A 26,135-nucleotide genomic window follows, 5' to 3' on the forward strand; every position below is an offset into this window, starting at 1 on the left:
ATGCAGACTCCCAGAGAGACAGACAACATGTGGTCTCAAGGAGACCCAGAAGACTGCAAGAGAAGCAGAGAACAGGTGGTCCCAGAGAGCCAAGAAAAGCCCAGAAGGCTCCCCAGAAGCCCTTTAAGCCCTATTAGACCTTTTGTGGTATCTTCCAAGGGCTTTTTTATCCTCTTTTTATAGAGGCAGGTCATTATACATTGATCAAAGCTTATTGGTTAGCATCACTCAATTCCATTACTACTTGAAGGTGGTCTACATTAAAATGAACTCTAGAGATGACATCAGAGGAAAGAATGCAAAAGACTCACTCAAATTGCTTAAGGCAAAGTCCATTAGCTAGGTGAGGTTTAATCCTACCAGTCTTTCTAGGATCTAGACAAAAGAATCCATCTTCCTTTCCTTTTGTTCCCTTGGGTTTGTCCCAGGTGAGATTTAATAAAGTTCCTCTAGGAGAAATGGACTTTGGCAGGGGGTGGGGGGGATTGCGGGGAGACACTGAGAAAGTGATCTCTGGGTCCCCCAAGAAATCCATTATTAATAATTATTTTCACACAAGTGAGATATCCTCTTACATATACTTTGCATTTCTCCAAGAGAATGTAAGTTTCGCCAAGGCAGTTTTTTGATTTTCCATCCCCAATAATCAATACAGTGTCTTGACTAAAGGTTCAGTGTTTATTGAAATGAATTAAATAAAACGACTTGATCAGTGTAAAGCACACTATTACATGAAATCAAGGGCCCTGGGTTCAAAATGTTTAGTCTCTGCCACTTAACAACCAACGGAAAATCACTTAAGCCCTCAAGAGTGGTTTCTTGTATTTTAAATAAACAAAATTTAAAACAAATTATGATATATGAATGTCATGGTATACTATTGTGCTATAAGAAATAGATAATTTTAGAGAGACCTAGGAAGACTAGTATAAAGTGATGCAGAGAGAAGTAAGCAGTAAAGTTTATAACATCAACATTAAAAAAAAATGATCTCTTAATGATACGGGTCTGGGGTAACTCTCCTTGAGAAGCTAAAGGATGGACATACCTAAGAAGTAAGGGAGGGGCAGCTAGGTGGCGCAGTGGATAGAGCACCGGCCCTGGAGTCAGGAGTACCTGAGATCAAATCCGACCTCAGACACTTGATACTTACTAGCTGTGTGACCCTGGGCAAATCACTTAACCCCAATTGCCTCACAAAAAAAAAAAGGGAGATAAACTCATTAAACATGGCTGCTGTCTGATAAAACAGGGGACAGAGATAACTCCAGAAGCCAGGACTGCTACTCCTCATTCAAGCTTTCCCCACCCGCAAATGGCACTTTTCATTGTCAGGTGGTCACCCCTAAATCATCTTCTCCCCTCCAGGTGAAGTCTTTGCCTTCCCTCTTGGTCTCTTTCTCTAGCCTCCAAATAAAAGACCATTTTAATCTCATTGGATTGTGTGCTCGAATTATAATTCTTTTTCTTTCTTTTCTTTTTTTTGGTGTGAGGCAATGGGGGGGGGGGGTTAAGTGACTTGCCCAGGGTCACACAGCTAGTGTCAAATGTCTGAGGCCAGATTTGAACTCAGGTCCTCCTCAATCCAGGGTCTGTGCTTTTCCACTGTGCCACCTAGCTGCCCAGCGACTTGTCATTCTTTAAAGAGGAACACCTAAGGACCCCCATCACCTATTCAGAATTTGCTTTAATGCAATGACCAACCATGATTCCAGAGGCATGATAGATGCATGCTGCCCACCTCATGACAGAGAGATGAATAAGCAAAATGAGAAACGTTTTAAGACCTCTCCAATGTAGTAATGTTTTGCTTATCTCTGCTTATATGAAAACAAGGTTTTTTTTTCTTCATCTCTAATGGGTGAGGGAAGGTGAGAGCAAAAATAGAACTAATTCTATAATTTATTTTAAAACAGGTGAGGTTGGAGTAGGTGATTTCTGAAATATCTTTCAGTTCTAAATCTATGATCTGGTGCACTGAAGAGTCAAAACAAAGTGATATCTGAGCTCATGGGGGGAGGGGAAAGGTTTTGAGAGGAGGAAAGAATGTTTTTCATATTGGATGATTCCTGATGCTTTTAAAAAAATAAAACAAACAAACCCTAAATTACCTGAGGAGTAAAACTATGGAGCCGAGATTTTTCTGTAAATATGTGAAACTGCATTTTACAACTGCTTTTTTCTTTGCTCAATAACCTCTTTGGCCCACCACTAGTTCTACTGTGTGATGGCATAGTCCTCTGAGGATAACTTTAAGTGCCATGGAATGAAAACCGTATTTTGTGTCATTCTCTTCAACGTAAGAACATTTCAGTGACTTAATTACCAACCCTCCAGGTGGGAGCACTAACTTCTGACGACAGTTCTTTCACTTCTTTTCTTCGATCTAGAAATAAGTGTCACTGTATTACATTTTCCTTTCCTCTGAGAAGGGTCTTTTCTGAGATGTAGCGGTGAGGTTTTTCAGAAGCATGGCAGCAAAAAGGGGAAATCCCTAACTCACATCTCACATTTTATTCCAACAATGATGCCTCATGACTACTGTAGCTCGTAGTTCCAACAATTTATTATTTTGGGGAGGGGGCGGGGCAAAGCTCCCTCTCAAAACCTTTCATTGACTCAACTATTACCTCTCCTGAGTGGTAGTCTCCTTCTAAAGCTATGGTTCTTTTTTTTTGCGGGGCAATGGGGGTTAAGTGACTTGCCCAGGGTCACACAGCTGGTAAGTGTCAAGTGTCTGAGGCCGAATTTGAACTCAGGTCCTCCTGAATCCAGGGCCGGTGCTTTATCCACTGCGCCACCTAGCTGCCCCCTAGAGCTATGGTTCTTAACCACTTTTCCCGTGCCATGGGTTTCTTTGGGAGTTTGGTGGAGTCTTTGGAACATAACTCTTAAAACACAATGCAAAGGCCAACAAAGCAGGGGACTTATCTTGCAAGTGAAAAAGACCTACGACCAGTCCAATCTCGACTCTTGGACGCCACTATGACCCCCTGGGCAAAACACCTAATCCCGTTCAGCCCGTTTCCGCATTTCTAAAATTAGAATAAAAGGGCCTAACTCCCAGGGTTTGGAGAGGATCCGCAAAGTAAAGCTTGCAAGCCTGAGTTCCATAGACGCTCATCTAATAATATCGGCATTCATATTGAGCTTTACAAATACTGGCTCCTTGGATCCTCACAACCAACCCATCCTGAGCCCTTCTTCACAGATAGGGCACCGAGGCAGACGCTGTAACTTCACTTGCCCCGGTCACACTGGAGGAAGGGTCTGGGGCAGGATTTGAACTCTGGCGCCTCATTTTCAGGGGGTCACAGGGACTTCTCAAAGAGTTTCCGCAGGGGCCGCCCCGCAGAGACCAGGCCCGCCCTGCCCCGCGCCGGGCCCCGAGCACGTCCGCACGCTTCCGGGGCTCGGCAGGGTCAGCCCTGTAGGGAGGGGGGTTCCGCCGGGGGGCCCGCAGGGAATGGGGCCCGGGAGGCCCGGCTCTCTTCTCCGCCCGTGCTCCTGCGCAGGCCCGGCCGCGGCCGGCCATGCCCCCCGCCTCAGGAGGAGGAGGAGACCGCGAGGTTCTGGGAACACCGCGGCCGGGGGGTTCGCTAACCAGAGCGCCCAACACGCTACAGGAACGGCGGGGGCCGGGCAGTTCCTCCCCAAGCGCGGCGAGGGCTCCTGGGCGTGTCCGGGCAAAAGAGCTGGCCCTCGGAGCCCGTCTCAGCCCCGGCCTCCGCGGCCGCTCCTCCTATTCCTCTTCAGCGGTGCGGAGATTCTCCCCGCGCGGGCCGGCTGGCCGCAGCGCGCCTGAAGGACCTCGCCCTTGAAGAAGCCGGGTCGCGCTAAGGGTGAACCAAGACCTAAGGAGAAAATACGGGCTGCGTTCACGGTCAAGGGCAATTGTTTCAAAGCACTCGTGAGAGCGTCGGGCGGTTGGAATTATTTTTCCCCTGGCTCGGGTTGGGAGTAGGCAGCGAGGGCGCAGCCCCGCTTCCCGACATGCCCCGCATCCGAGGACCCTTGCCTCCCTCCTCCCCGCCCCGCACCTCCCCTCAGGGCCGTAGCTGCCGCCGCCGCGCTCGCCTTCGCCTGGGGAGAGCGGAGGAGGGAGAGGAGGCACTCGCCGTGTCCGGGCGTCTCCGAGGAGACGCCGCCGCCGCCGCCGCCGCCGCCGCGGAGATGCCTCTCTTTGCCACCAACCCCTTCGACCAGGATGTGGGTAAGAGTCTTCGAGGCCGCTCTCGGACCCCCAGCGTCGGGCCCTGGGCCCCGGCCTCCGGTCCCCGCAGCTGTCACCGGGCCCCGGGCGGGGCGCGATGCGGCGGCCCATCCCAGCGCCCGGGCCTGGCGCGCACCCCGGAGCGACTTTCAGGTCACGAGTGGAGACGGAGCCGGCTCCGGGCACAGACCTGGGGCTCGGAAGTTGTAGCATCTGGGGGTGGGGACGGTGTTCCCAGAAGGTCTTTCCTTTATCGATTATCTCCAATTGAACTTGTTTGTATCTTTGTTATCACTCCGACTGGGAGCTCCGTGGGAGCAGAGACTACATTGTCTTTCTCTGTATTCTCCCCTCTTAGTGCAGTGACTGGCCCATCGTAAGTGCCAAATAAATGCTTATTGACTAAACGGGTTGGGCTCACTGTGCCTCACGTTTGGAAAGGGAGAGGCGGTTTGAGGGACCTGATACCATCCACCATAATCAGTCACTCATTTATTAAGCGCCTACTGTGTGCCGGGCATTGCTCGAAGTGTTGGGGATACGAAAGGAGGTAAAAGACAGTCCTGGACTTCAAAGAGCTTATAGTCAGATGGGGGAGACGAGATACAAACAAATATGTACAAAGCAAATCACTTACAGTGTAAACAGATGTAAACAATCAGATTCACCCCGGGAAGGGGGTACAAAAAAGAGGCACTCAAGGACCTTGTCATCTAATGGGGAAAACCTACGTGCAAATTAAGTGAGGTATATACAGAATAAATAGAAAATAATTAGAGAGAGAAGGCACTAGAATTAAGAGGAGTTGGGGAAAGAGAAGGTGAGATTTTAGTTGGGATTTAAAGGAAGCTAAGGAAGTGAGTAATTGGAGCCGAGGCCTGGGGGACAGCCAGAGAAAATGTAAACATTGTTTAGACCAAAGCTTAAAACTGGGGGTCGAGTAACTGAATGTGCCGTGGGGAAATTTTTGGCACCAGTAAGCGGTTATGTATGCCTATTTTATATACCTGTATACCTGCGGCCGCATAAAAATTTCTTAGGCAAAAAGAAAGTGGAGAAGTTTAAGAAGCCCCGGTTTAGACGAAAAGCCAGGTGACAGGAAGGAAGGCAGGACTTGGGAGTCAGGAATTAGATTGTAAGCTTCTTGGGGATAGGGACTGTCTTTTGCATCCTTTTGTATCTCCTGTGCTTTAGTATCTCCAGTTCCTGGCACATAGTGGGTGATTAATAAATATCGATTGATTGATTCATTGTAACCTGGCACAGTTACTAAGTGTTTGGCCATGGTTAATTACTTTGACCTTGTTTCCTTATCTGTCTTTTTTTTTTTTTTCAGGGCAGTGAGGGTTAAGTGACTTGCCCAGGGTCACACAGCTAGTCAGTGTCAAGTGTCTGAGGTCAGAGTTGAACTCAGGTCCTCCTAAATCCAGGGCTGGTGCTTCATCCATTGCTCCACCTGAGCTGCCCCCTTATCTGTCAAATGGGGCTACTGTTGCCAAGGGAAATAATTAACATTAAAGAAAGACTTCTTGCAGAAGGTGGGATTTTAACTGGAGCTTCAGGGAAGCCAGAAGACAGAGGAGAGCATTCTTTTTTTTTTTTTTTTTTAGTGAGGCAGTTGGGGTTAAGTGACTTTCCCAGGGTCACACAGCTACTAAGTGTTAAGTGTCTGAGGCCTGATTTGAGCTCAGGTTCTCCTGACTCCAGGGCTGGTGCTCTATCTACTGCGCCACCTAGCTGCCCCCAGAGGAGAGCATTCTTGGCATGGGGAGCCAGCCTGTGAAAATACAGGAGTTCTGAAGATAATACCTAGCATTTATAGGGTGCTCTAAGGTTTTCAAAACCCTCGACCAATAAATATGATTTCATTTTATCCCCATGACAAGCCTAAGCAAGGTCCAGGGGCTCATACTACCCCCATTTCACAGATGACAAAACTGAGGCACAGAGAGGTTAAATTACTTGCTCATGGTCACTTAGCTAAGGAGTGTTTACAGCAAAATTCAAACACAGCATTGTTTTAGGAACAGCCAGGATGTCCGAGTCACTGGATTGCAGAGTATGTGGATAGGAGTAAGGTGTAAGAAGAATGGAAAGGTAGGAGGGGCCTTGGTTATGAAGAGCATTAAAAACCAAAGGGAAGATTTTATATTTCACCCTAAAGAAAGCCACTGGAGCTTTATTGAACAGGGGGGTGACATGGTCAGACCAAGAAAGCAGTTAATTTGTTGCTTTTTCTTTTTTCCCCCTACCACACAAGGGCCCAGGTATGATAGTGGGCCTTTGGAACAGATGAGAGCAGGAAGAAGTAGTTTGGGGTTGAAGCCCAGACCTTGGAAGGAACATGGAAAGATTACATCTCCTGTAGGGAACCAGATACCGTTCCATTGTTGCCTTTCTAAGGATAGAGATGGAGAAGATCAACAGAGAAGATCTTTATGTTGGGAAGTCTGAAAGGTGCTCATTTTTGTGTTACTGTGTTGATGTTTCACTGATAATAATAGCAGAAAATTCTGCTTAGTTCAGCAAGTTGTTTTTCTGGCCTGAGGGAGGTAGGATATAAGGAGCTCCTGGGAAAAAAGTTTGGAGATTGCTTTGGGAATGTCTTTGGTAACTGCACTTTGCACATAATTTTTCTGAGGGAACAGAAACAATACTAATATAACCACAGTAGTCCTGTAAGATAGATTTGGGGAGGGGCAGCTAGATGGCACAGTGGATAGAGCACCGGCCCGGCCCTGGAGTTGGGAGGACCTGGGTTCAAATTTGGCCTCAGACACTTGACGCTTGCTAGCTGTGTGACCCTGGGCAAGTCACTTAACCCCAATTGCCTCACCAAAAAAAAAGAAAAGAAAAGAAAAAAAGACAGAATTGGGGATACAAAAAGTTAGATGTAAGTGAGAAGTTTCTGATGCTTTGATAAAGCTATAAAGTACACTTACTTTATAAAGGTCTTTGATGTTACTATATCTGTTTGACCTCTGAAGCTTCTAGGTGTTGAATTTTGTTATTTTAAGTTCCTTATAGCCTTCCATAGAAGGAGGGTCCTATTTTAGATTTTGAAGTAATTTTCTACTCTTCTTACTTTTAAAAGAGCTACTTGGCTGTATTTAATATTTTCTAGGGAACTTTTGAGTGCTGTAGGTATGAAGAAGTTGCATAACCATAGACCTGAGTTAATAACTGCAGGCTTAATTCTTCAGAGTTGCCATTACTACTAGCCTTTGGGGAAAAGTGCCTTGAATGTCTTGCCTTTGAAGAGGTTATCCAGTCAGTCAAAAACATTTATTCTATAGTCCACAAACTGTGCTAAGTAAGCAAGGGGCAGGGGGGCAGGGAAGGGAGCTTGGTGGGCTGCCAGGTGGGAAATGTCTGCCCCTCCTTACATAGAAGAGTAGGGTGAAGCTCTCATTACTCTCCAGCCGGAGAAGCGTGTATATTGAAGAGGTATAAATTTCTGAGTTGTTTTGGTTTTCTAAGAGGATGACTTAATAGGTGGTCAAAGATGCTTGGAATTTATTGAGTAGTAGAAGTGTCATCGTCAGACCTATTCTTTAGGAAGATCACTATAATAGTTGAGTGGAGGATCCACTGGAGTGCAGAGAGACTTGTGGCAGGGAGACCAAACAGCAGGCTGTTGAAATAGTCCATGTGGGAAGTGATGAAGGCCTGTTCCCCTGTAGTGAAAGTATTGGAGAAGAAAAGGGGGGCAATTGTGTGAGAAAATAATTATTAATAATAGATTTCTTAGGGGACCCAAGAGATCACTTTCTCAGTTCATCAACACTCCCCACCCCCACCCCCCAAGCCTAGTTCTTGAGAAACTTCAATCAAATCTCCTCTGGGACAAACCCAAGGGAACAAAAGGAATCGAGATAGATTCTTTTGTCTATATCTAAGAAGGACTGATGGGATTGTTGTTGTTGTTTGTCCTTCCTTCTCCAAGAAGACCATGACATCTGGAGGTGATGTCTTGACTTTCAGTTAATTGGATTTAAGTGAGGGAGGGTTTTCAAGGTCATCAACCTCATTCTCTCCTCCAGAACCATCTGGGTCCATTGGCAAGATGACTGGAGATAGCCTTGAAAGTTTAAGGCAGTTGAGGTTGTGACTTGCCCGGGCTCACACAAGATAGTAAGTGTCTGCCCCACTAGCTGCTCTAATTGATGGGATTAAATCACAACTCAAGTGAGGGTCTTTTGCATTCTTTTCCCTGATGTAATTCTGGAGTTCATTTTAATGTAGACTAACTTCACATCAAATCAACCAGTGGAATTGAATGATGCTAACCAATTAGCTTTGATCAATGTGTAATGACCTGCCTCTATCAAAAGAGGATAAAAAAGCCCTCGGAAGATGCTATGGAGGGAAAGTCTTCTGAGCTTTTCTCTTGGTTCTCTTGAGACCACATGGTCTCTGTCTCTCTCACTAATTCTCTTGGGTCTCCTTGAGACCACATGCTGTCTCTCTGGGAGATAGCTTGGGACTTTTGGGGCATTTCTCCTGCTCTAGCTAACTAGGATGCTAAAGCTCCTTCCCTCCTTTCTCTACCCTCTGCCTAAGACCATGAGAAGTTAGGGAGACATATGGTCAATCCTTGGATTGGTATAATTAATTAATATATGCTTACCCCATAGCAATTTTTAAAATAACACAATTCAAAAGATTTTAGGAAGGTGAAATTGACAGACCTTGGCAACAGATTGGATTTGGGGGGTGGGAGGAGGAGGTGAAGTCTGAAAGAGAGTAAGAAGTTAGGAATGATATCAAGCTTGCCACTAGAAAACCTAGGGAAATGGAAGGATGGTGTTCTCAAAATTAATAGAGAAGTTAGTGAGAGGGGGCTGGGGTTGGAAGAAAAGGTAATAGGTTCAGTTTTGGATACAGTGAGTTTAAGATGTCAACTGGACAATCCATTTCTAAATATCTAATAGGCAGTTGGAAATGTGAAACTGGAGGTCAGCAGGGAGATTAGGCCTGGATAAGTGGATTTAAAATCATAAGCATGGAGATAATAATTGAATCCTTGGTAGCTGATAAGATCACCAAGTGAAATAGTATAGAGGGAGAAGAGAAACCCAGGTTTAGCAGGCATAACCTGAATGAAGATCCAGTAGAGACTGAAAAGGAGCTGTCAGATAGGTAGGAGGAGGAGAACTAGGAGGGAGCAGTGTCACAAAAACATAGAGAAAAGAGTGTTATTTGTCCTTCGTTCTTGAAGAGGACCATGATGACATCAGGAGGTGATGTCATGACTTGCAGTGAATTGGATTTAAGTGAGGGAGGTCAATAACCTCACTCTCTCCTCCAGAACCATCTCGGTCCATTGGCAAGATACATATCAAGACAACTGGAGATGACCCTGGATGTTTAAGGCAATTGGGGTTATGTGACTTGCCCAGGGTCACACAGCTAGTAAATGTCTGAGGTGAGATTTGAACTCAGGTCCTCTTTGATCAACAGAAGTTAACCCCGTGAAGCTCCATCCTATAGGCAGAAATCCTGTTGTTGTTTTTGTCCTTCATTCTTGAAGAGGACTGTCACATCCAGGAGGTGATGTCCTGACTTGCAATGAATTGAATTTAAATGAGGAAGGGCTGTGCAAAGTCACCAGCCTCTCTCTTTCCTCTAGAGCCATCTGGGTCCAGTGGCAGGTTATAGAGATAGAAATAGAGAGAGAGAGAGTGAGAGAGAGAGAGAGAGAGAGAGAGAGAGAGAGTGTGTGTGTGTGTGTGTGTGTGTGTGTGTGTGTGTGTATGTGTGTGTGTGTGTGTACATACGTGTGTACACAACTGGAGATGGTCCCGAGATGCAGTGGGAGACCTTGGCCTTTTAATTTAAGGCCTTTCACAGATCTCTGCCCATTGAGTAAGTCTAGGTAATAAAAGAGGCAAAGGCCTCTTTTACCTAGTCAAAAAAGAAAAAAAAAAGATAAAAAGGGGTTGGGGGGTGGGAAGGATCTTCAGGTTTTCTGACCAAAAGATATAATTACTATTTAGGCCTACCCTGAGCCATCTAGAGGCCAAACTTTGGCAAAATGAGGCCTGGGCTGGGACCTATTGTTGGCTAATCTATGAGGGTCAGAGTTATTTAGGTTTTATGAAGGTAAACTCCACTAAATCTTGTTCTGTTACACTACAAACAATGGTCACTCAACAAGTATTTAATATTTCTCCTTTGTATAGCTCAACAACAACTATTCCAGATACTGTAGGGTACAACTGAAATATGAAATACAGTTCCATCTTGTAAAGATTTTATAACATAGTAAAAGCTTGTCAGGTAAGTGCTAGGTCATTACTATAACATAGCCTGATAGATAATAAGGCCCCTTTTTCATAACTGCCAAGTGTCCAGAATCTCTTTTTTTCCTTCTTATTTTCAAAGTGCCCATGAATCTGTATGAGAACATTTTATAAATTGTGCTGGCCCAAAACCTATTATCTTCTCTCTAAGGTAAAAAGACAACACAACTACTCTTATCCTTTTGTAATTTTATAGAAATGTTTCTTTACTGTCATGTTGTGTCTAGTTTTGTTTTAGTAGATAAAATTTATTTGGTATAAAGTTCTTTATAAAATCTTTAAATTTATTAAAGTTATAAAATTATTTTCTAAGTGGTTTATATTCTTTTCTGGGACTTTTTTTTTTTATCCGTGTAGGGATTTAGTGAAACTCCCTCCAGTGGTGCAAATCTTCAAGGAGAACTGAGACATTTAGTAACTTGCCCTCGGTCACATATATAGCTAATAGGTGTTAGAAGCAGAACTTGACATCCTGCTTGACTCCATGGATCATTGAACCATAGATACACATGCTGGAAGAGATCATGAGATCAGAGATCATGCAGAGGTTGGAAACTGTGGCACCCCTTCAGTTTCTAAGAATGGTTTTTACATGTTTAAATACAATAAGGCTTTATTTAAACATATAAAAAAAATTCTTTGGCTGCCCTCAAGTTGTTTGCTGACCCCTGGATCCAATCTATAACCTGCAGATAGGTTCTTGAGGTTTAGGGAAGTTAAGAATCTTTCCAAAGTCATACAAGTAGAAAGTGGCAAAGCAGGTTTCTGAGCCCTGGACTTCTCACTTGAGATCCAATACTTTGATGACATTTATGAAAAAACTTTTATAATGTTTTTCATAAATTGAAAGATATTTAAAAATTTCATTGGAATGTAGTTATATTGTGACATTTACTTTCAAGAAGCAATCAAATGTTTTGGCTCTTTAAAAAAAGTAACATTTTTAAAAACTTCTGTTAATTTTTTTACTATTTTAATCAAAATGTCAAAGTATGTTTATACATACTTTAGAATACATGTCCAAATATAACTTATTTCATAATAGAGGCTTATTTAATACTTCATTAAGCACTAGATTTACAGCTATACAGAATATACTCATAGATTCTTCTACGGAAATGTTTGTATTCTAAAGCTACCTTGACATTTCATTATACTTTCCTTAGTATTCACAAAACATAAGAATAGAAAAATATGGAAAGATGACAGAATAGGAAAGAGAATAAGTTCCATTCAGGGCTCTTAAGTTACAGCTGAAGATGGACTCAAGTGCTATCATATTACAAAATACTGTGGTTTGTAATGTAGAGTACTATAATGATTTTACCAAGATGTAAGTACAACTTTATTCCCTACTTGGCAAATATATTAACCATCTAAAGAAATTAAATTAGCAATAATGTATGTTCCAAGGAGGCAGCTTGGAATAGTGAATAGAGGAACCAATCCACAAGACAGAGAATTGGGTTCAAGTGCTGCCTCTTGGCACATACTAGCAGTGACTGGCAGTAAGTCATTTGATTTCTCCTTGACACCCCACTCAACTCTTAGACTAGAAGTTGTAAAACAGTTGCCTTTGTTCTAGACTGCTAGTGGGGATTTCCCCAGAGTTTCCTGCACTCATGAAGTCACCATCAAGAAAGAATTTTGTTTTTGGTCACAGGACTGCCTTCTTTCCCCCAAGAAAGAAAATTGTATTCAATTTAACAAACATTTGTTGAATGCGTACTATGTCTCAGGCACTGGGTATGAAAAAGAATTAAACAGTCCTTCCCCTCAGGGAGCTCATACTATTGGGGAGAAACAACAGGCATTTGGAAGATTAAGTAGTAGGTATGTACAAAGTTTTTCTCGGGAGGGGAAGGCAATAGCAGCTGTAGAAATGGGATTGGCTTCACGTAGAAAGAAGATAGCACTTGAGCTGAACTTTGAAGGAAGCTACAGATTCTGGGAGATATGAGGAGAGAGAAGAGATGGAATGGCATGTCCTGAGGACAGCAAGCAGGCCAGGGTGGTGGTTCTGTGGAGTATAGGACAGGAGTGTGGAGTCAGGTTGGGAGGGGCCTTCTGAGCAAGGGTGAAGTGCTTAGATTGTATGGGGGGGGGGGTGTCAATGCAGCTTTTTTAGTGGGAGGTTGACCTGTGTGTGAATGCCATTTTGGTAGCTACGTGACCAGAAAGAGACCAGAAACTGGGAGATAAAATAATTACTCAACAACAACAGCTCACATTTTTAATAGTATTTTAAGGTTTGCACCTACTGTATGCCTATGAAAGATGAAATAATCAGTGCTTGAAAGGGATTACAGTATAATGGAGGAGACAAGAAGTACATTTATAAATGCAAGTAACATAAGCATAAACATATGTAAAGTAGTTAAATACATTCCAGGATAGTTGGGAGTTGGGGAATCGGGAAAGGCTTCACGTTGAAGGTGGTTCTTGACCTATGTCTTAAAGAAGGAGGGGGACTCCAAGAGGCTGAGGTGAGGAGGGAATACATTATAGGTCTGTGGACAGTCAGATCCAAAGACAAGGAGATGGAAGTTGGAGTGTTGGGTTTGAGAAGGCCAGTTTGGCTGGGTTGCAGTTCGAGAGAGGAAGTAATGTCCAGTGAGGCTGGGAAGATAGTTGGGGGAAATTGTTTAGAGCTTTAAAAGCAAATTGGAGTTTATGTTTTATTCTGTAGAATATAGAAAGCCACTGATGGTGATTGAGTAGGGTAATGACATACTTAGATCTGCACTTCAGCAGCAAGCAGTATGTAGGGTGGGCCGGAGACCGATTGGGAGATTATTGCCGAGGCCGGGGAAAAGCGATGAAAACCTAAACTAAGACTGTGGAGGAGTTATATAGGAGCAAGGTTGTAAAAGTAGAAAAGGGAAGATTGGCAGTTGATTGTGTAGGGTGAGGGAGAGTTACAAGTTAAAAATAATGCTGAAGTTGCAAACATAGGAGATGGTGATACCTTCGAAAGAAATCCGCATGTTTGAAAGAGGGCAGGGTTTTGGGGAGATGAGTTTAGCTTTTGATATGATGAGTTTAAGATGTTTTCAGGAAATCCAGTTTGAAATGTCTTTTCAATTGATTATATGGGACTGAAACTTAGGGGAGAGACTGGAGCTAAAACAAAAGTTCATTATTATATGTTGATATCTATCTATTTTTCTATCTATATAGAAAGAGGGACAGATGGTTGAGGGAGAAAAGGGGAGAGAGAGAGATTGATTGATTGAGAAGGCTTAGAATAGCTTCTGTGGGGAGTGAGATAGGGAGGAATAAAATTCCTTTCTGCAATGAGGGCTCAGTTGGGGTTGGATGACATGAGTTTGTAATGTAGCCAGTGAGCAGGATTGTGAGTTGGAGCTGAGGAAGGCAGGGGATGGGAATAAACCAGGGCTCTGAGGTTTGGCAGAAGATGAATGGTATTAGGACAAGTAGGCAAAGGATTTGAGAGTTCAGGTTAGTGTAGAGCTAAATGGCTAACTAAAGGGTTGAGATTGAAGAGGGACTAAAGTGAAGTTAGAGCAGGGCTAATGGTCTGGAAAAATGAGGGGTAGAAGGATAGAGTGAAGGGATAGGTCATGAGATTTAACGCATTTTATTTGGTGTCTTATATACACATGTACATAAGACAAATATAAATATAAATATGTATGTGTATATGTATACATGTATGTGTGTATAGATGTGAAAGTACTTATTGAATGCATACTATATGTTTTGTAAATGTGCAGGCTAAGGGGTTCAAGTGCAAGAAGCTTGCTATGATCTAGTTGGGGAGATAAGACCAACAAGAAACATAATTAATTTGTAAGTTATTTTGAGAAGGGAGAAATTATAGGCTGGAGTAATCTGAGAATGCTTTTGGGGAAGGCAGGTCTTGAGTTATTCTTAAATGATAGGTAGGTTGTATTTAGGGGGAATAGAAGGAGTATCTAGCAATAGGATGTGAATGAGAATGGAATGTTTAATGAGCATATTGATTTGAAGAAAGTAGAAAGGTTATGTTATATAGTCGTAGGACAAGTCATCCATTGTTTTTCCTGCCAATTGAACGTGTCATCCCAGTTTGACTTCTACTGTTCCAATTCTCTATTCTTGGTCATTGAATTTCATGGTCTTATATTTGAGTTTGAGAGCCTTAGATTCAAGTGTCTTGCCTGTAGTAGTTCTTCCTGAATGCTCATTCATATTCTGATTAGCCCAGCTTCTCACTAGGTTCTTTCTGACCCAGTTTGCCTATTTCCTAGCTTATCTCACTATGCTTTTTGGAATTCCCTAACTATTCTTAAACTTTGTATTGCTTTCAATTTTTGTACCAATTTTTATACTTTAACTGAAACCTGGCTTTCCCCTTAGGATGCCACATCTCTTTTGTTTGTTTTGTTTTGTGTTTTGGTGAGGCAGTTGGGGTTAAGTGACTTGCCCAGGGTCACACAGTTAGTAAGTGTCAAGTATCTGAGGTCGGATTTGAACTCAGGTCCTCTTGACTCCAGGGCCGGTGCTTTATCCATTGTGCTACCTAGCTGCCCCAGGATGCCACATCTCTTAAAGGCTCACTCCTCGTTTCTTTTTTTTTTTTGACCTCTCATTTGTTTGGTTCACTGTATGTACACCTTGTATTGTACTTACCTCTGTATTTATTATTCCTCTAGTAGAATGTGAGATTCTTGAAATCAGTGACTATTTTATCTTTGTCTTTGTAACACCAAGACCAAGCATGGTGACATTTACATAGTAAATGCTTAATATTTGTTAAATTGATTCAAAGGATGGAGTAGCCAGAAATGTCAAATGCAAGAGAAATTTCAAGGAGCATGTGAACTGAGCAAAGGGTTAGCATTAGGGATAGCGATTTGGCAATCAAGAAGTCACCATTACCCTTGAATTCTAGGTGTCTTAAGGAATTTGAACTCTATTTTTCATTTTCATTGATTTTTTTGTTTCACTTTTATATTATGTGTATATATGCACACATATGTTCCTCTCCCATTTCCCTATCTAGAGAGTAGCTACCCCTTGTAACAAAGAATAAAAAGAGAAAGATTTAAAAAAAAAAAACGCCTTTTCTCAGTCCTAATGGTTTTAATATGTGAAGTAAATGGATATGCTGACTGAGAGGAGCAGATAAGCAAAATGAGAGGTCAGACCGTTGGATAAATTGTTTAGCTGCATAAGAGAATCTTAGGTAAAATGGATACTTGTGAAACATTTTAAATTCTTTTGAGAATGTACTTATTGTAAATCTAACACTTTTTTTTGTCTTTTGTCTTTTTTCTATAAGGCTTGTTTATTAGAACCAATTTTCTATTCCATATAGAGCCATGTTTGGTAGTTACCTAGCAGTTCATGTTTTAATTTTTAAAAATTGTTTAAGTTATTTTTGATGTGTGGAAAAATCTGTTTGGCTGCCACCACCTATTTAGTTTTCCTTAATTGATACTAATTTCCTTGATATTATTATTATTAATACTGTAATGATATTAAATAATTATTTAATGATGTGAACCAGTTGTTTTGGAATCTAGAAGTACTTTGTACTTCTGGCTAATTTCCAAGTTTGTTTAAATGCTTCCTTGACTTAGTTCATAGCCCAAAGGAAAGGACCATCAAAGTCCTTGTTGCTATCAAATGGTATAACATCAGAAGCCGATATGGTTTTGTAAAACCAAATGAAAATGAAATAGGGAAGTATTACCATCTGTTTTGCCATGGCACAATAAGTACCACAGGACCTTCCATCTGACTTGTAGCTCAAATCTGTATGTATTTTCTCCTTATGTTAGAATATGAATTCCTTGACAGACAGGACTATCTTGTATCTACAGTGCTTAGCAGAAAATAAGCACTTAATAAATGCTCTCCACCCCCTCCCCCCATTCATCTCTATATGACTATGCTTGGACAAAAGACATCAAATCATGACCAGATTTCCCTTGCTTCTAACAGCCTATCAGGACCATGTCTAATGAGGCATCTGAATAGGATTTTAGCTGAGATCCTTTTCCCCCCAAAGGTAGATAATAGAAATGACTTTGAAAGGCTTCCCTTTTTAAAAAATGAATTACTTTAGCTGATTTCTTATAAATTTTCCCAACCTGAGAGCTGAACAAGCATGGTCATACTCTCAACAGAGATGGAGAAGCTCAGAAAAGGAGTCTATTTAAAGGTGGAAAGGTAATGACTTCAGGACACCTGCCTATTTGTTGGGACTGTTTCATTTGCTGAGAAGTGAAAATTGAGCTGATGGGAGCTGATGAGGTCATCAAGAGAGATTAAAGGAAAAGAAGAAAGCCCAAGAGAAAATCAGTGGGTTGACACAGAGTTGTTGGGCCTGACTTGGATTGTGATCCATCCGGTAAAGGAGAGGGAGAGGAGCAGCCAAATGGGTAGGAAGAGAAACAAGAAAACAGGGTCACAAAAATCCAAGAGGAGAAAAGTATCCAGGAGGAGAGGGAAGGTCAATAACATCAATACTGCAGAGAGGTCAAGAAGGAGGAAGACTGAGAAAAAGCCATTTGCTTTGGTAATTTAAAAATCAGTAATAATCTTGGACAGAACAATGTTTATTGAGGGATGAAATTTGGAAGGAGTTGAGAATTAAGAGGAAAGGAAGAAGAGACCAGAGACTACAGACAGCTTTTTTCTTAGAAGTTTGTGAAAGGGAGGAGCACCCACATCCACATGTATAGCCTTCAGGGCATCATAAAAGCACTTTGGATTGTTACTTTCAGCAAAAAACTGAATTTCCTCTGCTTTCTTACTGAAGCAAGAATCCTGCATTTCTCTAAGTTTTGGTTGTATTTTACTTTCGATAAGAGTTAAATGCTTCCTTCTTAGACACAGATGAACTATCCTGCTGGTAAACCCTGTGGAGTTCTCGTTTCTTTTCTTTTTACTTAGCAGCTTCTGAATTTCCCCATCATTTTCATCAAACCAGTCTTCATGTTTGTGAGTGTTCTGACCCAGAGGAGCAAACACAGTGCTGCATACCAGATCTGAAAGCTGCCCACTGCTTTTCTGTTCCACTTTTGGCTACCGCGTATTGGTTCAACTTTCCCTCCGAGTTAGTAACAAACTGTTTCTTCTCAGAGAACTACTCTAATATGTTGACATTCAAGTCTTCTGGTAGTCCTTTTGCCGTGGGGCCATTCCTTTTGTTGTATGTGAGTATTTATTTAACTTGAAGAGGATAAGTCTGTTCAGTACAGCACTCCATACGACACACTGCTATAGTCACCCTCATATCCTGTCTGTCTCTAATCCTTAACTGACATAGTCTGTTATTCCATTATTATTATATCTACATGTCAGTCAATTGAACTCTTCACTGGTAACAGGTTTCCATGCCTCACTTAGAATGTTCACCCTTCATCTCCACTTGTTGAAATCCTACCCATTTCTTTGTTGTTGTTAAGTCGTGTACTACTCTTCCTGATCCCAATTGAGGTTTTCTTGGCAAAGATCCTGGAGTGGTTTGCCATTTCCTTCTCTTCATTTTACAGATTTAGAAACTGAGGCAAACAGGGTTAGGTGACTTGTTTAGGGTCACCCAGTGAGGAAGTATCTGAGGCCAGACTTAAACTCAGGAAGATGAATCTTTTTTTTAAAGTATTTTATTATTTTCAACATTTGTTTTCAAAGGATTTTTAGTTCCAAAAATTTTTTTCTCCCACCCTCCCTTCTCTCCTCCCCAAGACGGAAAGCAGTCTGATATAGGTTGTATATGTACAATCATATTAAACATTTCTACATTAGTCATCTTGTGAAAGAAGAATCAGAGCACAAGGGAGAAACCTCAAAAAAGAAGGGAAAAAAAAAACAGTCCAAAAGTAGAAATAGTATGGTTCAATCTGCATTCATAATTCACAGTTCTTTTTTCTGGATGTTGAGAACATTTTCTATCATGAGTTCTTTGAAGCTGTTTTGGATCGTTGTACTGCTGAGAAGAGCCAAGTCTATCTATCCCCATTGTTCATCACGCAATGTTGCTGTTACTGAGTACAATGTTCTTCTGGTTCTGCTTCTCTCAGTCAGCATCAGTAAGATGAATCATTTTTGACTCCAGGCCTGGCACTCTATTCATTGTGCCACTTAGTTGCCCCTTTCTAGGGCCAGTCCAAATTTCACCTAGTACAGGAAACTATTGCAGTCTCCAGGAAAATATAAGTTTGTTTTGGGTAGAAACTTTTGTGGTGCTTGTTGTACCTCACATAAGCAGTATAAATAAATTATTATTAAGTTACATATCCCAGAGGTGTTCTATCTCTTCACTGTCTGAGCTTTCAAAGCTCTTTGTACCACTATGATGTATCATAGTTATTTTTATTATATTATTTTTGTATGTCTTCTCTCCTGCTATACCATAAACATTAAATTTTAAGAGAAAGAAGAGAAAAATAGCAAAATGGATCTGTAAATTGAGAAGAATCTGCAAGTATATACAATATTCCACACTTATAGACCTCCAACTTCTTTAAAATAGTGGGAGAACTGAGGGAGGTGTCTTTTATTTTTTTTTGGAGAGCCATGTTTATTGTTTGTAATTTTGCAGCATTTGTTTTCATTTGCTTTGTGGCTAATTCTTTCCCATTTATATGTAGCTGTAGTCATTGTGTTGTTTTCCTGACTCTGCTTGCTTCACTTTACATTAGTTTCATATAAGCCCTTCTGTGCTTTTTTGTATTGATCATATTTGTTGTTTCTCATAACACAATAATATTCTATATTTGTTGCTTCTTATCGAAGTGTGATAATCCTTTACATTCATGTACCACAATTTGTTTAGTCATTCTGCAGTGGATAGGCATCTGCTTTGTTTCCAGTTCTTTGCTACCACAAAAAGTACTGCTATAAATAATTTTGGTATATGTAGAGACTTTTAAAAAATCAATGGCCTCTTTGGAGAGTATTACTAGTAGTGGAATCTCTGGGTGAAAAGGTATGGATGGACATTTTTAGACACATGATTTGCATAATTCCAATTTGATTTCCAGAATGGTTGTATTAAGTTCTACCGACAATTCACTAATGGGCCTACTCAGATATTGACAGCTTCTGTCATTTGTTATCTTTCCAGTTTGATAGATATGGGAAGAAACCTCAGAATTGTGTTAATTTGATTACATTAGATTTGTAAGCTCCTTGAGGGCAGGGGTTGTCTTTTGCCTCTTTTTGTATCCCCAGTATTTAGCAGAATATCTGGAACACAGTAGGTGCTTAATAAATATTTACTGAATTTCCATTTTTTCTTAGTGATCTGGAGCGTTCCATATATATGGTTTTCAGTAGTTTGTAATTATTCTTTTGATAACTGCTCATAACCCTTTAAAGAAAAATGCCTCTTCTCTTGTTTATATTTTGTCTTCTACCCCTTGTGTTCAATAGATATCTCCTCTGCATTGAATGAGGCAGTATGATACGGTGAAAAACATGTAAAATTTGGTAAAAAAAAAAAATCTTGCTAAACTCAGGCTCTGCTACTTGCTACTTATCTGTTTGTGACCTTCAACCTCTCTTGGCATTCAGTTTCTTCTATTGCAGTTGAGTAGGTGTTTTAATTTATTTTGAGAAAAAAAATCAGGTTTCCACGGTACATACAGTACAAGGAGGGGTTGGAGTATCACCAGACATAACACTGCACAAGACAGAAGCTAGTAGAAAGTAAAGCAACCAAGCTTAACTGAGTGGAAATGAACACAATACTAGGGAGAGGAGGGGCAATCAGAGATGATGGAAACAGGTTAGGGCTGCTGGGATTCAGCGGAAAGGAGTCACCAAAGCCAGTAAATCCTGATGAGTTTTTACAGGGTTCTTATATGGGTTAAGTAGAACCAGACATTGGGTGGCGAGGAGGCGGGGGCCATGGGCTGGGTATGCAGGTCAAGGACCTGAGTCTGGCGCTGATTCATGCTGGTTCACATAAGAAGGGCAAAAGAACCTGGGGACTTGGCTGTTGACTTTTAGATTCCCTGAAATGGAGCTTTCAGTCTTACTATAGGTCTTACTCTGATAAGATCATTTAACAGAGCTGAAGTCCTTACCTGAGAGTTTAGGCTAGGTAACCTCTAAAGTAGTGGCTGTCTCTAAGTCTTTGAGCTAGGTTTCCCAAATGTGTTACATACACGTGTCCAGTAGTATGAGAAGCTTGTCAAAGGGAGGACAGGGAATATTTGGTAACTATTTTATTGCTCTGTTGAAATGTTTCAGTCAAGCACCAACTCTGTGCCAGGCATTTGTGCTAAGTGCCTACTACTCAAAAGTAGTGATATTAAGTGAAAACTAATAACTTTTCTCTGAATCAGGATTTGCTGTCCTGTCTCAGTCTAGTTCAAGGCAAGAAACAAAACTGAAGTTAAACATAATATGGGGTTATCTCCTTCAAAAACTACAAAGAATTAAATTTATTGAGTTAACAGAATCAGGGGTCTCATTCATTAATTTGACTTTGTTTTTTTTATTTTATTTTGCGGGGCAATGAGGGTTAAGTAACTTGCCCAGGGTGTCACACAGCTAGTAAGTGTCAAGTGTCTGAGGCCAAATTTGAACTCAGGTATTCCTGAATTCAAGGCCGGTGCTTTATCTACTGTTCCACCTACCTACCCCCAATTTGACTTTGTTTTGATAAAGTTCTAATTATATGGTACTAAAATGTTACGTGTTGAAACTTTTTTAAATTAAAAATTAATATTTTATTTTGTTTTTATACACATGCATAGTAAACTCTAGTACTTATTTCCTTTTATTTTGAATAGGGAATACAGGGAAGGTTTACTGAAAGCCAAGTAAGAAAAATGTTGGGAGGAACTGTTAATGAACAGTCAGTGCAATATTTATTGTCTGCCGGGTACGAGAAACTGTTGTATTTTTGACATATTCAAGTCAACACATTTATTAAGTTCCTATCATGTTTATGTTTTTATCGAGTGTGTGAAATTGATATGAATTGATGGTCCATTATGATGAGCTTTTACATTGACAAAGAATGCTTCTTGACATTAAAGAACAAATTTTTTTCCTGATAGGAATGCATCTCTGAAATAGCACCATAGCCTAGTGGGAAAATATAATTTTCATTTACACATAGAACATTTGGTATGTAAAATGAGGTATGCTGTTTATACTTTTATGTTTGTAGTTTGGGAATTGGAAAAAATGAAGAATTACTAGGATGTTTAGAATAATTGAAACCATTTTGACTTATCTAGGAATTTTTAATTGAGGATGTTGATTGTAAATTTGAAAGTAGAATTTTGGGGAAAGGCTCAAGATTAGAATGGTTGGAGACATTGCAGAGAGTGGTGACCCTTTGATTTTCATCTTTGTATCCTTAGCCTAGCACAGTGTTTTCCATATAGGTGCCTGATAAACTTTTATTGAATTGAATGATGACATGTTGTGTAGAATGAGAGGTTAATTTGATTGAAGTGGAGTGTACCACCCAGAAATAGTTGTATATAGAGAGTATTTAGATAAAAAAATATATTAAAAGCTATAAAGATTTAAAAGTGGAGTAAATTGGGAGTTGCTAAAAGGGTCTTAAAAATGAAAGTGATAATACATGAGAAAAGAAAGGAGAAAATTGAGGCAGGGAGTAGTCAGAAGGCTATCATAGTTATGTGGGCGCTAGTTAGGGCCTATATTTGAAAGAGAGCTTGTTAATATTACAGGGAATCATTTTGGTTGCAAAATGGGTGTATGAAGCAAAGGGAAGAGTAGTGTCAAATTCTGGCCTTTGAGGCTACAAGATGGGGAATTAGGAATATTGTTACTACTGAAAAATGAGAAATCAAAGAAGGATCTGGTGAAGAAATAATGAATGTTACTTTGAGTTCAGCATTGAATGTCAAGAGAGGAATGGAATTGTTAGTTATAAAGCTGATAAATTTGTAATGAAAATAGTCTCATGTTAAAGTTTTGTTGATAAAATGGGGCACACCTAGATACAATTTTCTGAATTATGTCTCATCTGATGAGGTGGCCTTTCTCCTTGCTGAGCAAGCCCCTCTCCATGCACAAGTGATTCTATTCCGTTTCATCTTCTCTAGCAGATTTAGCAGATTATGCCAGCATCTCCATTCTGTAACATATCTTCAGTCTCTCCCTGTCTATTGGCTTCTTTTCTAAAGCTTATATATATATACACACCCATGTTCCCCCTATACTCAAACCCTCACTTGACCCATCCATGCTAGCTAGATCTCTCCATCTGTATACTACCCTCCATGTCCTTTCCTTTTATTCTCTTACAATCCGCCTTCCAACCTCATCACTCAATCAAAAACTATTCTCTTCAAAGTTACTAAAAAGTTCTTAATTGCCAAATCTAATGTCCTTTTTAAAATCCTCATCCTTGATGTGTCTACAGCCTTTGACATTGACATTCATCTCTTCTCCTTGATATTCTCTTCTCTCTAGGTTTTCATGACACTACCCTCACCTGCTTCTCCTACCTCCCTGATCTTTCTCAATCTCTCCTTTGCGAGATCTTTATCCAGGTCATGTCTGGTAATTCTGAGTTTTTCACAGGGCTCTGTCCTGGGCCCTCTTCATCTATCTATACTATTTCACTTAGTGATCTCATCAGCTCCCATAGATTTAATTATTATCTATATGCTAATGATTCTGAAATCTACTTTTTCAGCCCTAATCTCCCTGCTGACCTCCAGTCTTCACATCTTCAACTGCCTATTAGACATTTCAACTGGATTGTCCTGTAGACATCTTAAAAATTAATTTATCCAAAATTGGACCTGTTATCTTTTTTCCTCTAAACCCTCTCCTCTTCCTAAATTCCTTATTACTGCTGAGAGGACCACAATCCTTCCAAAGGGCAACCTAGGTGTCATTCTTTGTTATTTTCGTAATAGTATTTTATTTTTTTCCAATTACGTGTAAAAATAGTTCTCAGCATTCATTTTTGTAAGATTGTGAGTTCCAAATTTTCCTCCCTTCCTCCCCCCTCCCCAAAACAACAAGAAATCTCATATAGGTTACATATGTACAGTCGTGTTAAAACATATTTCCATATTAGTCATGTTGTGAGAGAAGAATCAGAACAAAAGGGAAAAATCACAAGAAAGGAGAGACAAAAAAAAGTGAAAATAGTATGCTTTGATCCGCATTCAAACTTCATAGTTATTTTTCTAGATGTGGAGAGCATTTTTCATCATGAGTCTTTTGGAATTGTCTTGAATCATTGTATTGCTGAGAAGAGCTAAATCTATCCCAGTTGATTATCACACAGTGTTGCTGTTACTGTGTACAGTGTTCTCCTGGCTCTGCTCACTTCACTCAGCATCAGTTCATGTAAATCTTTCTAGGTTTTTCAGAAATCCACTTGCTCATCATTTCTTATAGCATTACATTCATATACCACAACTTGTTCAGCCATTCCCTAATTGATGGCTAGCCCCTCAATTCTCAATACTTTGCCACCACAAAAAGAGCTGCTATAAATATATATATATATATTTTTGGGTGGGGCAATGGGGGTTAAGTGACTTGCCTAGGGTCACACAGCTAGTAAGTGTCAAGTGTCTGAGGCTGGATTTGAACTCAGGTACTCCTGAATCCAGGGCCAGTGCTTTATCCACTGTGCCACCTAGCTGCCCCTATAAATATTTTTGTACATGTGGGTTCTTTTCCTTTTTTTTATGATATCTTTGGTATACAGACCCCTAGGTTTCATTCTTGACTTTTCACTCTTTCACACAGTTTCTGCCCCCCATTCCAATCTGTTGCCAAGGCCTGTTAGTTTTACCTATGTTAGATCTTTCTAATCGACTCCCTTTCCTTTAATAATATTACCACGTGGGAGCAGGCCTTTATCTTTGTCCACCTGGACTATTGCAATAGCCTGTTGGTTGGTTTCCTTGCCACAAGTCTTTTCCCACCCAAGTCCATCCTCCACTCGGCTATCAAAGTAATCATCTTAAAGCACAGGCCTGACCATGTTGTTGTGCTTGTTGTATCAGACTGTTCCATGACCCTGTTGGACCCAAGCAAACTTGGCAAAGATGTTGGAGTGGCTTGCCATTTTCTTTTCCAGTGCCTGACTATGTTACCTGCCCTCAGTAGACCTCAGTGGCTATCACTTCCTAGATCAAATATAGGACCCTTAGTTTGGTATTTAAAACCCTTTATAACTCCCTCTGCCTCAACCTTCTTATTTTTTATACTCTCCTCCCCCCTGTAATTTTGTAGCACAGGATGTTGGCTTCCCTGCTGTTCCTCCAACAAAATACTTCGTCTTCTGACTACACGCTTTTTTACTGCCTGTACTTTATAACTGGAATGCTTCACCTCATCTCCAACTCCTGACTTTCTTCAAGTCTCAGCTAAAATTCCACCTTCTACAAGAAGCCTTTTGTGATACCCCTTAATACTAGTACCTTCCCTCAGTTAATTATCTCGAGTTTATTGAGTATATAGCTATATGGTTGTTTTCCTATTATCTCCCTTATTAGATTGTGCGCTCCTTGAGATTGTCTTTAGTGCTTCTTTGTATGCTCATCACTTACCATGTAGTAGGCACTTACTAAATGTTTATTGACTGACTCACTTTAACTTTTATTTATTGCTGCTGTTAAACATATTTGAAACATGAAAGGAGTCAAAGAGCTATAATTGACAGTAAATTGTGGGTTTTGCTATTTAAATAGATAAGGATTTCTAGTCATTTATTTCTTAATGAAGATATGTTGACTAGTGTCGACTGTTCCAGTTTGGTAGTAATATTTTTATAACATGCTTTATGCATTTAACATACTATATTCTAGCAATTTGAATACAAAACATTAACTACTAATACATTTATTCTGTACTGTTTTTAACTCAACAGAGAAAGCAACCAGTGAGATGAATACTGCTGAAGACTGGGGTCTTATCTTGGATATTTGTGATAAAGTAGGCCAGTCTCGTACTGGGTAAGTATAAAACTGCTGAGGATTTCCATTCATTTTCCTTCCTACTTAAATATGATTAGATACTGTAATACATAGACACACACAAGATTCACTTTTTTAAAAGCATGTCTACTAGGAAGACAGAAGAACTCTGATTCTAGTCTTCATAAGGATAGGGATTATTTACTTTTCACCTTGTTTTACCTGGCACAGTGGTTGTTTAAGTGAATAATATTTGTTGATGATAGGAACAGTGGACTGAATGTACAAAGAAGTAATTTTTTAGCAAGCATTGCTTCCTGGATTTGCAAGTTAATGTGATCGTTGGTTAACTTTTTTCCCCCAAAATAATGTTGTCACCATTTACTAACATATCACATTTGCCTCAAAATGAAAGGAGTTACTCCTTTGTTTATTTTGTTGTGACTTTGTAGAACCTTGAGGATAAGGGAAAATAATTGCTAACATATTGGATTCATAGTGTTTTATCCTTTTTGGTTCTTTAGTCTTTCGTACTAATAGAGTTTGCCATGCTAATCTGTATATTTTTTTCCTTTCCAATCCCAGACCTTCCTCCTCATCATAATCAACAGATAGTTTTTGTCTCTTTCTATGTATTGTTTATCTTTTTCTTCTGCCGGGCCTTGAAGAATGTACAAAGATAAAATTTAAGTGTTCCCTGCCCTGAAGAAGCTTTCACTCTGACTG

At 40.5% G+C, this 26,135-nt stretch overlaps 1 protein-coding gene across 1 annotated transcript in view; it reads left to right on the forward strand.

Annotated features, from left to right (window-relative positions):
• Positions 1-3,843: 3,843 nt before the first annotated feature.
• The window catches only part of STAM (signal transducing adaptor molecule), a 72,794-nt gene continuing 50,502 nt past the window's right edge, over positions 3,844-26,135 (forward strand). The window contains exons 1-2 of the mRNA XM_043967367.1: positions 3,844-4,213; positions 25,364-25,448. Coding sequence (XP_043823302.1) covers positions 3,994-4,213; positions 25,364-25,448 — 305 coding nt within the window. The 5' untranslated portion in view covers positions 3,844-3,993. The remainder of the gene's footprint in view (positions 4,214-25,363; positions 25,449-26,135) is intronic.

The sequence above is a fragment of the Dromiciops gliroides genome, chromosome 5 (genome assembly GCF_019393635.1).
Source record: "Dromiciops gliroides isolate mDroGli1 chromosome 5, mDroGli1.pri, whole genome shotgun sequence".
Lineage (NCBI taxonomy): Eukaryota > Metazoa > Chordata > Mammalia > Microbiotheria > Microbiotheriidae > Dromiciops > Dromiciops gliroides.